This window comes from Harpegnathos saltator, unplaced genomic scaffold, assembly GCF_003227715.2.
Source record: "Harpegnathos saltator strain DR-91 unplaced genomic scaffold, Hsal_v8.6 scaffold160, whole genome shotgun sequence".
NCBI classification, from domain to species: domain Eukaryota; kingdom Metazoa; phylum Arthropoda; class Insecta; order Hymenoptera; family Formicidae; genus Harpegnathos; species Harpegnathos saltator.
Genome location: NW_020229940.1, coordinates 1,128,072 through 1,142,268, shown reverse-complemented (window position 1 = coordinate 1,142,268; position 14,197 = coordinate 1,128,072). Strand labels below are relative to the sequence as shown.

General features: G+C 28.0%; 2 protein-coding genes across 4 annotated transcripts; both read right to left on the bottom strand.

Moving 5' to 3' along the window:
• Positions 1 to 828: 828 nt before the first annotated feature.
• LOC105185807 (cytochrome c oxidase assembly protein COX15 homolog) lies at positions 829 to 2,885 on the bottom strand. 3 transcript variants are annotated; one of them, XM_019842650.2, is made up of 6 exons: positions 2,702 to 2,885; positions 2,478 to 2,628; positions 2,289 to 2,391; positions 1,897 to 2,029; positions 1,186 to 1,810; positions 829 to 1,112 (listed from the first exon to the last, which is right to left on the bottom strand). In XM_019842650.2, exons 2-6 carry the CDS (start codon positions 2,622 to 2,624, stop codon positions 858 to 860), a joined length of 1,263 nt encoding a protein of 420 aa, XP_019698209.1. In that variant the 5' UTR covers positions 2,625 to 2,628; positions 2,702 to 2,885; the 3' UTR covers positions 829 to 857. The 3 variants fall into 3 exon arrangements, with proteins under 3 accessions (XP_019698209.1, XP_011143887.1, XP_011143889.1); XM_011145585.3 differs by having other exon boundaries at positions 2,262 to 2,391; positions 2,702 to 2,884; XM_011145587.3 differs by having other exon boundaries at positions 858 to 1,112; positions 2,262 to 2,388; positions 2,702 to 2,884.
• A 569-nt stretch (positions 2,886 to 3,454) lies between these two features.
• On the bottom strand, positions 3,455 to 12,104 carry LOC105185806 (protein SPT2 homolog). Its single transcript, XM_011145584.2, has 7 exons — positions 11,903 to 12,104; positions 8,762 to 8,908; positions 8,509 to 8,638; positions 6,949 to 7,106; positions 4,745 to 5,654; positions 3,984 to 4,202; positions 3,455 to 3,675 (listed from the first exon to the last, which is right to left on the bottom strand). The coding sequence occupies exons 1-7, from the start codon at positions 11,954 to 11,956 to the stop codon at positions 3,575 to 3,577; spliced, it is 1,719 nt and encodes a 572-aa protein (XP_011143886.1). The 5' UTR covers positions 11,957 to 12,104; the 3' UTR covers positions 3,455 to 3,574.
• Positions 12,105 to 14,197: the final 2,093 nt, after the last annotated feature.

Genomic DNA, 14,197 nt, shown 5'->3' with positions numbered 1-14,197 from the left:
GATACTATATACTATTAATGATAATATTAATAATATATCAGACCAATGCACATGCAAAGTACTTTAAACTTGAGAAATAATTAGTGATAATAGGATAACTGCCATATAGTAAGATTTTTTGAAAGAGATTAAGAAAACGTGTATATATATATATATATATGTATATGCGTGAATGTATGATAAATTATATCTAAAAATACACATGTTAAATATATTTAAACATAATTTAATTATATTATAGTATATATTTAAACATATTTAAACATACTTTTGTAAACATAGTTTACAAAAGATACTTCGGTCGAACGATATTAAGTTCTACTGGAGTTTTATTCTGGAGAATAGTAAAATAACAATACTATATAAAATATATTACATTTCACATATTAATATTTTTTAAGATTGTCATCTCTTGTAAACAAAGAATGAATACCAATTATATGAAAAAGCAAAATAATTATTTGATATTATACATATTTGATAATATACATATTATGTAGAGAAAATTAAGTTATGTATACAATAGTTCCTGAAAATTGCTAATTACAATAATTAATATAATTATTATAATATAATGTACTGTGAAATAAAACATATGATATAAAAATAATGAGCAAAAACTTTGCATCCTAATACTTTAATTATTATATGAACAGGATTGTATGATAACAGAAGAGATACAAATAGTAACATATCTTAAGTATAGATGACAATTTTTTAGATAAACTATATTTATATAAACATTTGTAGAAAAACATGTTTAATATTATAAATTATTAAATATTTTACTATATATATATATATATATAATTTATTATATATTGGTGTGTATATATATATATATATATATTATAAACTTATTTAGCAAATTTTCCTAAATACTTCAATTCGTGACATAACCAAATTATAGTACTTAAAAGAAAAAGGCTACCAGACTGATGAGATGTAGCTAATGCTGTAGGAACATGATATAACAAAGTTGATATACCTAAAAATATTTGAAGATAACCAGTGCAAAGTAACGCAGCTATTGCTTGTCTTCCTCGACCAGGAAGTTTGTGTCTATGTGACACAATACTCAGACAAGTTATTAATACTATGGTAGTAACTCCCTGCATGTGAAAGAGAGAAATATGCATGTGAAAAAATATATAATGTGCTGGGTGACTATATGTTTTGACTCACCAGAATCCTGTGGTCAAACTGAAGAGTAGTTGGATTCTCTGTAAAATTCTTCAATATAGGAGATATGGCAAATATGTCATCAGGTATCCATTTATCTGCCATTTTTGGGAAAGTATTATAAATTAAACCAGCATCCATTCCAGCTACAAGAGCGCCTGATAAGGCAGTGATAAAAATGAATCCTTTTGTTGTATAAATCAATCTTTTAAATCTCTTTATTGCTTTTTTTGTATTATTTACAACTTTGATAGAAGGATCAATAGCTGGTCTTTGAGCAGGTATCAAATAATCTAGTGCATTGTAAAGAAATCCACTATATATAAGCAATGCCAATCCGAGATGCGCAGCTAACCGGTATTGTGAAACTCGTGGTATATCAGTAAGTTCTGTAAAACGATCTTCTAGACCAGATTTAACCATATACCATCCTAAAAATCCTTGCAGGCCGATTAATGAGCCTAAGATAAGAACTTGTTTTTTCATTCTGCTATTTAGCATACCCCTAAACCAAAACCATGATGCTGGAACTATAAATACAGCACCAATTAAACGTCCCCACATTCTATGTAAATATTCCATCCACCAAATACGTTTGAATTCCTCCAATGTCATATTCTGGTTGCTTCTATAGACAGGTTCATTAATAATATATGTGTGTGTATATATATACATGCTAGTTCACATATTAATACTACATATATTATTTCTTACATTTTATATTCAGGAAATTGCTTGTAACGGTCAAATTCTGAAAACCACTGTGTTTCATTAAGAGGCATCTTTTCTCCCAACAAATTCCAGGTAACCATAGATAAACCTGATTCTGTAAGTCTTGTTATACCACCTAAATATATATATGAAAGAATAAACTATTTCTTTTAATATTTAATAAACATATTTTATTTTTGTCAATTCTATAATATCTATTATATAGTAAAACTGTATTTTACTTGAATGGCAATATATTAAATTACAGGAACCATTACATTTAAAATTCTATTTGCCATAAGTTTTTTCTAAGATAATTTTCACAATGAAACAAATATAAGAATAAAATATATAATAAATAAATATACCTAAAGTAACAGCTATAAAAACCATACCGCCACATGTGAGTAACCAAGATCCTACAATTTTGTTATATTTATTTCTTCCATTTGAAGCATAACCTCGAGTTACTGTATTTATTTCTTTAAGTTGTATCTGCTAATTATTAAGATTAGTATATTTGATGTTACAAATTTTATGCATACAATAACAATCAGAAATTGGCTAAAGAAATTTTAGTTTACCTTTTGTGAAAAGAATGAACAATATCTCCTCAAAGTATCATAATGTGTTATATTGATCTTTGTATTTGTAAATAAATACCGTCGGCTGAATATTCGCGTTGTGACATTAAAAACTCCCAACACTTTTGTATACTTCGTGATACTCATTATGCTGAAATATTAAAATTATTTATATATGTAAATAGATAAATATTAATGAGTATAAAAATATATACTAAACTTACGTTAAATCTTAAAAGTCTACAAGAACTAAAAGCAAGTTCTGAATTGACTTTGGAAATATTACGTCTTGGACAAGCCATAGAGTCAGGGCCGTTAAGGGTTTACAGGAGCCAGAGACAAATCCAGCGTTGACTTTGGAGGCCTCGTGCGGCGAGATCGCGAACCAACACCGTGCGTGTTGGTTCTAAAAATCTATGGGTACGTTCCGTTTCACGCATATGCGCGCATTTATCTATAATTTATGTCACGCATACTATAAAAAATGCGCGCAATGCGTGAAACAGAACGCACCCTATATTCTAAAAATCTATAGTATACGTGACGCAAAATATGTATTTTCAGTACTAGCAGTGAATATCGGAACGCAGCCTAGATATACTATGGTCGCGTTCCGTTTCACGCATATGCGCACATTTATATATAGTTCATGTTACGTATACTGTAGAAAATGCGCGCATAATGCGTGAAACGGAACGCAGTCTATGCTATGTGCGTAACGTTCACTAGCCATCCGTAGGATTTCGAATTTCACTCTATAACCTTGAGAATATATTTTCGAGATGTTTTACTACTGATTTATGAAAAAAAGAAATCGATTTTTTGAACCAGTTACATGGATTACCCTCTTCAAGTGATATATCGGTAAGAATATTAATACACCAAAATCATCATTCTGTCATTTGGAAAAAGAAATTTGTGTACTGATTGCATTATAAACTGAAAAAACTTTTGTATTCAACACAATGAGTTGTCTGTGATGAAAATGTAATATATATTTGTTATTTGTACAAAACACTTGTTGGGAAACAATTTTTCTTCTAAATAAATGAATATATTTTTTTAACAATCAATAAACAAGGTAAGAGTAAATATTATTATTTCCCAATCTTCTTTTTTAAAAGAGCTTTTTTTTCTTCTTCTTTCCTCTTCTTCTCCAAGGCTTCTATACGCATGTCTTCTAAATCTTCCATAATTCCTGCAAAGAAAAGAATTTAATTTTATATTAATTCAGTATCATAATATAAAATTGTATAAAATAATTTATGACTATATATAACAGATAATAGTTTGCTAGCATATTCAAATAAATTTTAATATCATTGGTTACGCTATTATATCAATTATTATTTATTAATAATTTATTAGTAACAAAATTATTACACACACATCAAGTTGTCAATTATTTAACATTAAAGTATTTTACTAATGTATTGTTATATTGAATTAAGTTATCAATTAATTACTTATGAATATTAAATATTATTAGTTATCATTCATAAATACCTATTTTCGTAGATACATATTCTTCTTTTAACTGTTGTGCAAAATTACTTTCTATGGCAGCATCATCCTCATCATCAATTTGCCTATATTTGCTTTTATCATAACCAAATATTTCACTGATATATTTACTATAATCTTCATTATCTTCCTCTGGCCCATCATCTATGAAATCGTTCATATCTGAGTCATATTCTTCTTCATCGTCGTCATACATACGTCCTATAAATTTTAAATGCACAATACAAAAAATTTGTGAAGTTTTTGAGGATAAACAATCAAAATAAGAGAGCTTAGTAAGAGTTATTGCTAGATGTTAAATGCAATTTAAATATAGGAGGATGAAATTGCTTAATAGTGCAACATACATGCTAAACTTTATGTTCAGACTTTTTTCAACACATGTATGAGCTACAACTATGTAGTGATCACATATGTATGTTAAGAATTGACTTTTTATCCTGCAAATAGTTTTAATGTAAACTCTTTTTGTATTTTTTACCACTGGCATAATGATTAAAATATTTGGTTAATTCTTAAAGAATACTATTCAATATTCAACGTTTGATAAAACTACAATTAATTTAATATTTATAATTAAATATTCGATAAAATTTATTCTTATATTCGATAAAATTGGCTCTTATAAGAACGGCCTTATTTGTTCTTTTCTTGATTCGAATGTCTTAATAATTTTATTAATTAGTATATTTTAAAGTAATTAAGTATATTTCAGATATATTTGATTTTATAAGTGAACTTACGTTTATTAGATGCAGATGGTTTCTTAACAATCTGCTTATTTTTCATGGACCTAATATCAGATGATGGAAATTGTTTTGGTTTATCATTAATTAGCGATGAATGTAGTTTCAAGTCTACTAGTGGAAACTGCCGTGGTTTAACATCCTTACATGATACCTGTTTATCTGCAACTTTAGATTTAGACAGTACTTTATTAGAAGACTTTACTTGAGATTTGCTATCCTCCTGCTTATTTTGACTTTGCGCTAATTTTTTTCTTTCTTCTTCGATAACACGACGCATTTCTTCCAATTGTTTTCTCTCGGCTTCTAATTTCTTTCTTTCTTCTAATAAGTCATTCTTCAATGGACTTTTGCTTGAGTCAGTTTTCTCTAAGCTATGCTTACCATTGGGTTTGCTATTAATTTTTTTAGAGACAGTTAATGCAGTTCTTAAGATACTTTTATCCGGTATGTTAGTGTTTGATGTTATAGGTTTCTGAATAGTTTTGGGAATCTTATTCGATTGTGTTTTAATAGGTTTACTAGGTGTGCTTATAGTGCTTAATTTTTTATTTGTCTCTGAATTTTTCTCACGTTGTTCCTTTCTTTCTTTTTCTCTCATATATTCTTGCTGTTGACGTTTTGTCATTGGTCTTAATTCTTCAACTTTTGGTTTAACTTCTACTAACACTGGTTCATGTTGCTTTTTTTCTGCAAGCTTTAAAAGTTCTGCAAAATCTATAGGAGGTGGCTGTAATTTTTTCTTTATCTTAGGCTTCTCATTCTTCTCTTCTTCTTTGACTTTTTTTGTTTCCAGTTTTTCATCTGTTTCAGATTCTCTTACATTCAAAGAAGTTATTTTTCTTTTTCGCCTATGTCCATCAGTCCCACCAAGTTCTTGTTGTTTAAAAGCTTGTTTTAACCTATCCTGAAATAACATATAATATATATTAATATTCAGTATTTATACCCAAGTTAAAGATGAAAAAATGTCGAATGTTATCTTCTCACTAAAAAACCTTTCGGCAGTTGAACTATATTAAATTAATAATAAAAAATAAAAATAATTCCATCAAAGAGAATTCTAAAAGAAGATATTGAAGATTATAAATTCATAACTAGCTGAGATAATAAAAGCTACTGCTGAATGTTAGGAGCAATAATTTAAATTTTAGCAAGCAAGTAAAATTATTCGACAATAAAAATATTCTCTATACAAACTATCCAATAAGTTAATGCTGTATGTAAATTCAATCAAAATGAACAGGAAAGTTCTTTACTATTTCGCAAAAAATTACGATAAGGCTTGAGATTAAAAGAAAAATTAATGAATTAGTATGATGCAGTAAAACTGGTTTTATCAGATAGCCTAGATTTCTTGACTCGTTTCAAAGCAATGGTGCACTTCGGATAACAAAAAAAAAACGAAATAATATTGCGAACATGACAACTATAAAATGACTAATATGAGGCATAGTCGTGTGCATGCGCAATCGTATGACCAATCTTATATTACAATCATTTTATGATTGTTGATTGACTTTCAAAGGAAAAATATAATGTTCAGAACATATTTTGCAAGTATGCTCTAAGTATATTAAAGTATGATCTGAAATATTCTTTCATATAAATATTTTTTATTCAGAAATGACATGCAAGAAGTTTTAACGTATCATTTTCGTCTTTAACGTTATTATCCAGTATAGCTGTGGTGAGAACTCAAAGTCCTCAATTCTGGATCATATATTTACATGATGTTTGATAATTAATAATATAATGCTTGTGCGTAGATAGAGCACATTTAATGCCTTTAATTTGTTGATAATTTCCTAGTAATAGTAGATAGTATATAATGCTGAACTATAGAAATATACAACCTGCGTCATACACACGTTTTTAGCAAAAGATTATGCTAACAGATTTGAGGTAATTTGAATAAGGCCCTTGCCTATAAAGTCCTTTCTACTGTATAGTACGTACTCATTTGTTATATTTCATTTCATATTTATTAATTATGCTGCAATTCTGCAAATAGAGAATTTTTCTGTCCAGTCTGACGTGCTCTATCTACACTCTAAGTATTATATCATTAATTATTAGATATCCTATATATTAACTAACATTTATTCAAATAAAATACCCACTTAATATTACACAAAAATAAAAAAATATTTAAAAAATATTTTCTTAAAATTTTTTTATATAATATAATATTATTATACCTTCGTAGATGCAATATCATTTACTGTTCTTTTTTCATTGTTGCTAAATATAGGTTTCTCTGGAGGTAGTTTATTATATTTATTCATTAATTGAGTATAAAGTGCAGCAGCTTCCTGTGATACATATCCATAATCATCCTCATCTGGCTGAGATGGACCTGTGTATAAGATTTATTATTTTATGTAGGATATATTACTCTAATTAATAATATATCACATTTAATAATTATATAAAAATAAAGTTCCAAACATCAAGCATGAGAATTCATTTTATAATTACATAAGAATAAAATTCCAATTCCTTGTTTCTATTACTCTAACAAGAAATGATTTATGACAATGTAGTTGAGTAAACAACTGATATGTAAGACATGTAGAAAAATGGTATGTTATACTTTACTGTTAAAAATATAATGTCTAGTAATATCATATAACGTGCAATGAATTGCAATAAATATTTTTGTGTTCGTTATAAACATCAAATGATATACTTTCATTATTAACAAAAATTAACATATGATAAAAGAGCAGATAAAAATATTAAATGATAAACAAAATAATAAACAATTTATTGAAATTGTCTTTTTATTCCATTTGTTTTAGACAATTCTAAAAATAGAATAAGAGAACATAACTATAACCATATGTAGAGGATAAAACTTATTTTAAAAGTATTAGCAAAAAATGTATTATGCAATAAAATATCATGCATAGATTTGCATTAATATCATAGGTAATAAATAAATAGGTATAAATAATAGGTATAAATAATATAACTCTTTCTGTATCATTTTGAACAAAATTCACGAATAAATTGAGCAGATATTGCATACTTATGAACCCTCTAAACTACTCTAAAATTAAATCGCTGGCCTTAATTAATACCTTAGTATCTTCCATGATGCAAATCCATGAAATTGTTCTGCCCCGATTTGAGATGATGGTTAATTTATTCATTGTATCTCTTGTATATAATAACCTGTGGGCAAAAATATTGCCCATTATGGATAAGACTTTTTCTCTTTTATTAAGCTGATAATAACATGCAAATAAATTGCTTATTTATTTTAATAAACTGCTTTAATAAATAAATTTATTGCAATAAACTGCTTATTTATTCTATCACTTGTATCAGTATATATCTATTTTCTACTTTGCACTTTGAATTTACTACAATGTTGTAGTTTTTTACTTTGCCATTCTATAATTTGTTTTGATATCTGATAATTTTACATTTTAACATGTAACGATTTAGCAAAAAAATATATATAAACAAATTTGTTTATATCGCCAAAGAAAATAATGCAATTATAAATAAATAAAATAAAAGTAAACTGTAATTTGCTTGCATATGTTTGGAACTTCAATTTTATATTTCATTAAAGAATATAATTGATTATATATTTTATTTTATATATATTATGAATAAAAAAATATAAGACAGATTAAAACTATACTTAATCTATCATATGAAGGTATTATTATCTGTCATATGAAGGTAACAAAGTTTTTCTAGAAGACAAATAAATTATCTATCTATATAAAGTCATATAGTGTTACCTGTTATAGTAATAGCTGTATTGTCATTATCAATTGCATCTGCAAGCACTGACTTATTTGCTGATTTACATACTTTCAAGTGTTTGTTTATCCGACTTTGAGCTTTGCGATCTCGCAATGCTAGAAGGTTCTGTAAATCAAAAGTAAAAAAATAAAATAATTGCAAATATAAGATCTATTATAATATAAGAAACATACACACACAAATATATAATGTTACAATATTTTCATTAAGAATTTCCCATAAGATTACCTCTTTTTTTCTTTTCTCTTCCAAAGCTTTCTGTTTCTCTTCTTCTTCTTTACGAGCTAAAAACCTTTTAATATTTTCTGAGAGAGCTTTAGATTGTTTGGTCTGTTTCTTCAATGGTGCAAATTTTGTTTGATAACATGGTATAGCCTGTTTAAAAAATAATATGGTAATTGTGAAGAATATGGGTCTTCTCACCAATTTTGCTGAAACTTTGCACAATTGTGTATTTTGATGTGTAGAACACGATTTTGAAAGAAAAAGTATCGCTCTCAAACAGATCTAAAGTTATAAAATAATAAAAAATGATACAACGAGGTTAGGAAATCTGTCATGTCAGTAATGCAGAGACTGATGGTCTGTTCCTTTTAGGGTCGGTTGTTCCAACTCCTTGGTCAGTTAACTGATAGTTAAATCATATGTTTATCTTTGTCTTTCCTTCAACTTAGACAAAGACAGACACATGATTTAACACGTCATAATACATAAGATAGGTGAGTTTGAACGAAATCCAAGGTGAGGCCCTTCTAAATCTTGATCTGAGATCTTCTAAATAATTACCCTTTTTTCTTTCAAATTCGCGTTCTTCGCACCAAAATATACAATTTTCAGCGAAATTGATGAGGAGGCCTATATTCTTCACAATTGCCAACCTTTTTATTGTTACAACTTAAAACATTGACTATGACAGCATATATCAAGTTATTACTCTACTATATATGCTTGATAATAAATATAACTAATATAATCTTCTTTTTTTAGTAACTTTTAAAAAAAAATGAATGACAACTAACACCTTTTGAATACTACTCAAGGACAAAACCTTAATGATATATGTCAAGCTCAAACTCATCAGAGATAGCTTTAGTTAATGTAAACATTCACCATAACATTAACCAGTAATATTAACTATAAATTTCACATATTAGCATTAAATATTAAAATATAACTAAAATTTCTTATAAAAAGAAGAAATCTATAAACATACACGTACACACGCATGTGCACATGATACATGCCTGCTCATGCACATTATATATATATATACAGGGTGTCCCATTTTTCAAAAACATACCTCGGTAATTATTCAACGAAGCATTTTCAGCAAACATATTTTGGACAAAAGTTGTATAATTTCAAGGGGGATATAAAACAACTATACTATTTTGTTTACAAATGGCACCACTTTTGAGATATTCACTGATCATTACTTTTCTTAAATGAAAACCCTAATTTTTTATTACACTGCCTTTTTCTACCAATTAATTTAAACAGCTTTTGTCTGAAACACTTTTTTATTTGCCTAATATTGTTTGAGATATTTAAAGAAAAATTGATAACTTTTTCAATATTTAACTCACGATATCTCACTATTTGTTGGAAAAAAAATAGTACTGGACTTTTCTGCTCTATTTAATCTCAAGAATATATTGTTATAATAGCGCCTTGACTTTTGTTAACTTATTGACTTTCGAAAATTTCAAAATCATCAAATTAATGAAAGTCAGGGCACTATGTAACAATATATTCTTGAGACCAAGTAGAGCAAAAAAGTCTAGTACCACTTTTTCTCCCAAATAGTTAGCGAGATATCGTAAGTTAAATATTGAAGAAGTTATCAAGTGTTCCTTAAATATCTCAAAAAATATTAGACAAATAAAAAAATGTTTCAGACAAAAATTGTTTAATTGATTAAATTAATTGATAGAAAGATGATCTAATAAAAAGTTAGGATTTCCATTTAAGAAAAGTATGTATAATGATCAGTAAATATCTCAAAAGTGGTGCCATTTATAAACAAAATGGTATAGTTGTTTTATGTCCTCCTTGAAATCATAACTTTTGTCTGAAACATTTTGGCTGAAAATGCTTCGTTGAAGAATTATTGAGGTGTTTTTTAAAATGGAACATCCTGTATATATCAGACAAACACATAAATATACATATTATACAGAATGTTTAAAAAAATAGCTTCAGAACTTTAAGGATAGATAGTTTTCATAAAAAAATGGATGAAGAAAATCTTAATAAACATGTGTCAAGAAATTAATATTATTAGTCATGAACAATTATTTATTTTAATTAAAGCAAGTAACTTACTTCTGATATTTTTGTATTCTCTGATATAATTTATCTATGTCATTTATCAATAAAGAATACCATGCTTTAAAGGAATCTTAAAAGAATCTTTAAAAAAAAGACTCTTTGGTATATGGCTCTTGTTTGGAACATAAACAGATATTTATTTTCTTCCTATTTATACATATGCTTTATCAAATAATTGTTAGTCATATATCCTTATAAATAGTAAATATTTGTAGAAAGTTATCACAAAGTTTTCAGAACACAATAAGCATATCATTGTATTATTCTAATCAACAAATAGCAGAAATATATTTTATATATGGCTGTATACCAGAAGCAAGTAAGTCACTTGCTTTAATTAAAATAAATAATTGCTCATGATTCCAACAATATTAATTTTCTAATCTATGTTTATTAGAATTTTTTCCTTTATTTTGTGAGTATTAAAGCTTTGTGAGTATTAAAGCTTTGAACCATTTTTTTTAACATCATACATATATATAAATCTATCAATATGATATGTATATCTGTAGTGCTATCTATAATGTTAGTTTAGATAGTTTAGTTAGTTAGATTTAAATATTTTCTAATTAAATATATATTTAAGTGTTCGTACAATTATTTCAAAACAGTCTGAACATTCTTTTTTATGGTTCAGAAAGTAATTGATGGTCCAATAAGATTTGTTTTTGAAAAATTCCAACATATTAAATTTAATTATAGAATATTTATTACATCTTATATTACACCTAAAAATATATTCAGTGTTTTGGAATCTAATAACACATCTAATAATCCTGCTGTGTTCCAATATTAATTATTAATACTGAAAATCTACTGATCATGTTACTTATACTAAAAATTGTGAGTATTAGCAGTAATTATTACAACACAGCCTTTAACTGTTGATGAAAAAATGCAATATTAATTTGTTAATTATTAAGGTTATAATACGTTCAATCTGAATATGTCTAAAAACTAAGTTGTAATAATGCTATATGTACATGAACAAGATATCTTTTGTTACCCATAATGAAGAAGACAAAAATGTAACTTAACCTGCTTCTGAGCTTTGTTCTTCTGTGCGACGGACAACAAATCGTTAAAATCCATTTTATTTTTTGAGATCACTTTGTAACACAAAAACGTCTTTTATCACGTTGTTATTCAAATTAATTAGTAAGCTTATTATGTTTTTTTTCACATAAATTTATCGCATAAGCATGTCAACAATATTGAAATATTATAAATGGCGAAAAATTTAATATTATATATTTTATAAATATATAGAATTTAACACCACGTATAAATACACAAAAACGAACATTTCAGACAATTCCAGACAATTCCAGATATTCTGACGATACTTCTTCATTAAGACCAAAGAGAAAAAGAACAGAGGTCATATGGGTTTCTTTTAACCGAGCTTTATGTGAAACGCTTTCTATACAACTATGTACACTCGTGATCTAAGGCCTGGTTTACAATAGGTGTTGTAAGCTGTAAGCCGTAAGATCTGACCAATTATAACCGATTATTTTTGTAATAATTGACTGTGATTCGCCAATTCTTACGGCTTACAACTTACGACACGGTATTGTAGACCAAGCCTAATAGGTTTGTGCATCCATTTTTTGTTGACTTCGGAACGCGTTTCAACTCAGGAGAAAGACAACCACGGCTTCATACGCCTGCGCTGTCACGAGAGCAGAAGGATGGCTTAAGGCCTATCCAGACAAACTTGCATAAGCGCGTAACGCATATGCATAAGGAAATTGACCAATTATGATCCGTGTAGTAAAAAAATATTTTTTGTATTAAACATATGATTAGTCAATTTCCTTATGCATATGCGTTACGCGCTTATGCAAGTTTGTCTGGATAGGCCTTTAGGGCTAGAGCACAGACTTCCGCATAACGCATAATACACAACGTATAAGAGAATCAACCAATCAGAGTTCTTCATTTTTGTCCTGAGGAGGGAAATGAAGAAAACTAATTGGTTTATTCTCTTATGTATTATGTATTATGCGTTATGCAGAAGTCTGGCCCTATAATACCTCGTCTACAATAGAAATCGTAGAGTCGTAAGTCGTAGAAATTGACCAATCATAGTCCGGTAAGAGAAAAATAATCGACCGCGATTAGTCAATTTGTACGACTTACGACTCTATGACTTCTATTGTAGATGAGGTATAACGTTTCTCTAGAACACTTCTATAAAACTTATATCTTTCGAGATTTTTAAAGGTTTCCATACTTTTTCCTTACCATGTATAATCCGAATAGCCATAATAGAATAACGATAATTATCCAGTTTAGGGGCTCCGCCTTAGAATTCGATAAAAATAGACTCAATCAATGCGTTTTTTAATAAGGAGTAACTTTTTCCTCTGCGAAAATTGTCGCTCTTCACTGTGAAACGAAAAAAAAATAGTTAAAGTTGACTATAATAGGTTAGGAAATCTGTCATACAGACTAAAGATAGCGACAGGAGTACACTCTGTGGTTACGTGCGCATGCTCAGTGGTTGCGTGCGCATGTAAAAAGTGCGCTAATTTAAAATCAAAACTTCTCTCTGTACTTATGTGTGTAATTTAGAGTTCACACACAAATATACAAACATATGTACACACACACACACACGGGGGGGTGCGAGGGGGGCCTTCGGCCCCCCCTCCCGCACCCACCCCGTCCTCGTTGCGCGTGAAAAGTTGCAAACCCATCCGGAATCTTGACAGATTTCCTAACCTATTATACCAGTCAACTTTAACTATTTTTATTTCGTTTCGCAGTGGAGAGCGACAATTTTCGTAGAGGAAAAAGTTGCTCCTTATTAAAAAACGCGTTGATTGAGTCTATTTTTATCGAATTCTAAGGCGGAGCCCCTAAACTGGATAATTACCTAGAATAACTTACAGAAAATAGAATCTTTCCAGTTGGAAACCTTTTCACAATTTCATAACAGGTTCCCACGTCACACATTAAAAAACATCAGCAACAACTTGCAAATTCTTCTAAAATAACATTTTGATAACAGATGTGAAAATAATTTATACACATAATTGTACATTCTCTTCCAGTTTATTTCACAAAATATATTTATAAATTTATTGATGTATAATAAGCTCTTCTAAGCAATTGATAAAGCGACACTTAAAACTCAACAAACAACAATCAATTTGTATCATAAAAAAGATTTACTATGACATAAATATGTAGCACAATAATCAGTAAATACAAATTTCTTTGGATTATAAATAATTTTGGTTACATTCAATAGAAAAAGTAATTTTATGACTTTTAAAATTTTACTGAGTGCTGTTCAATAGCTTTGTAACATATTTACTGAAC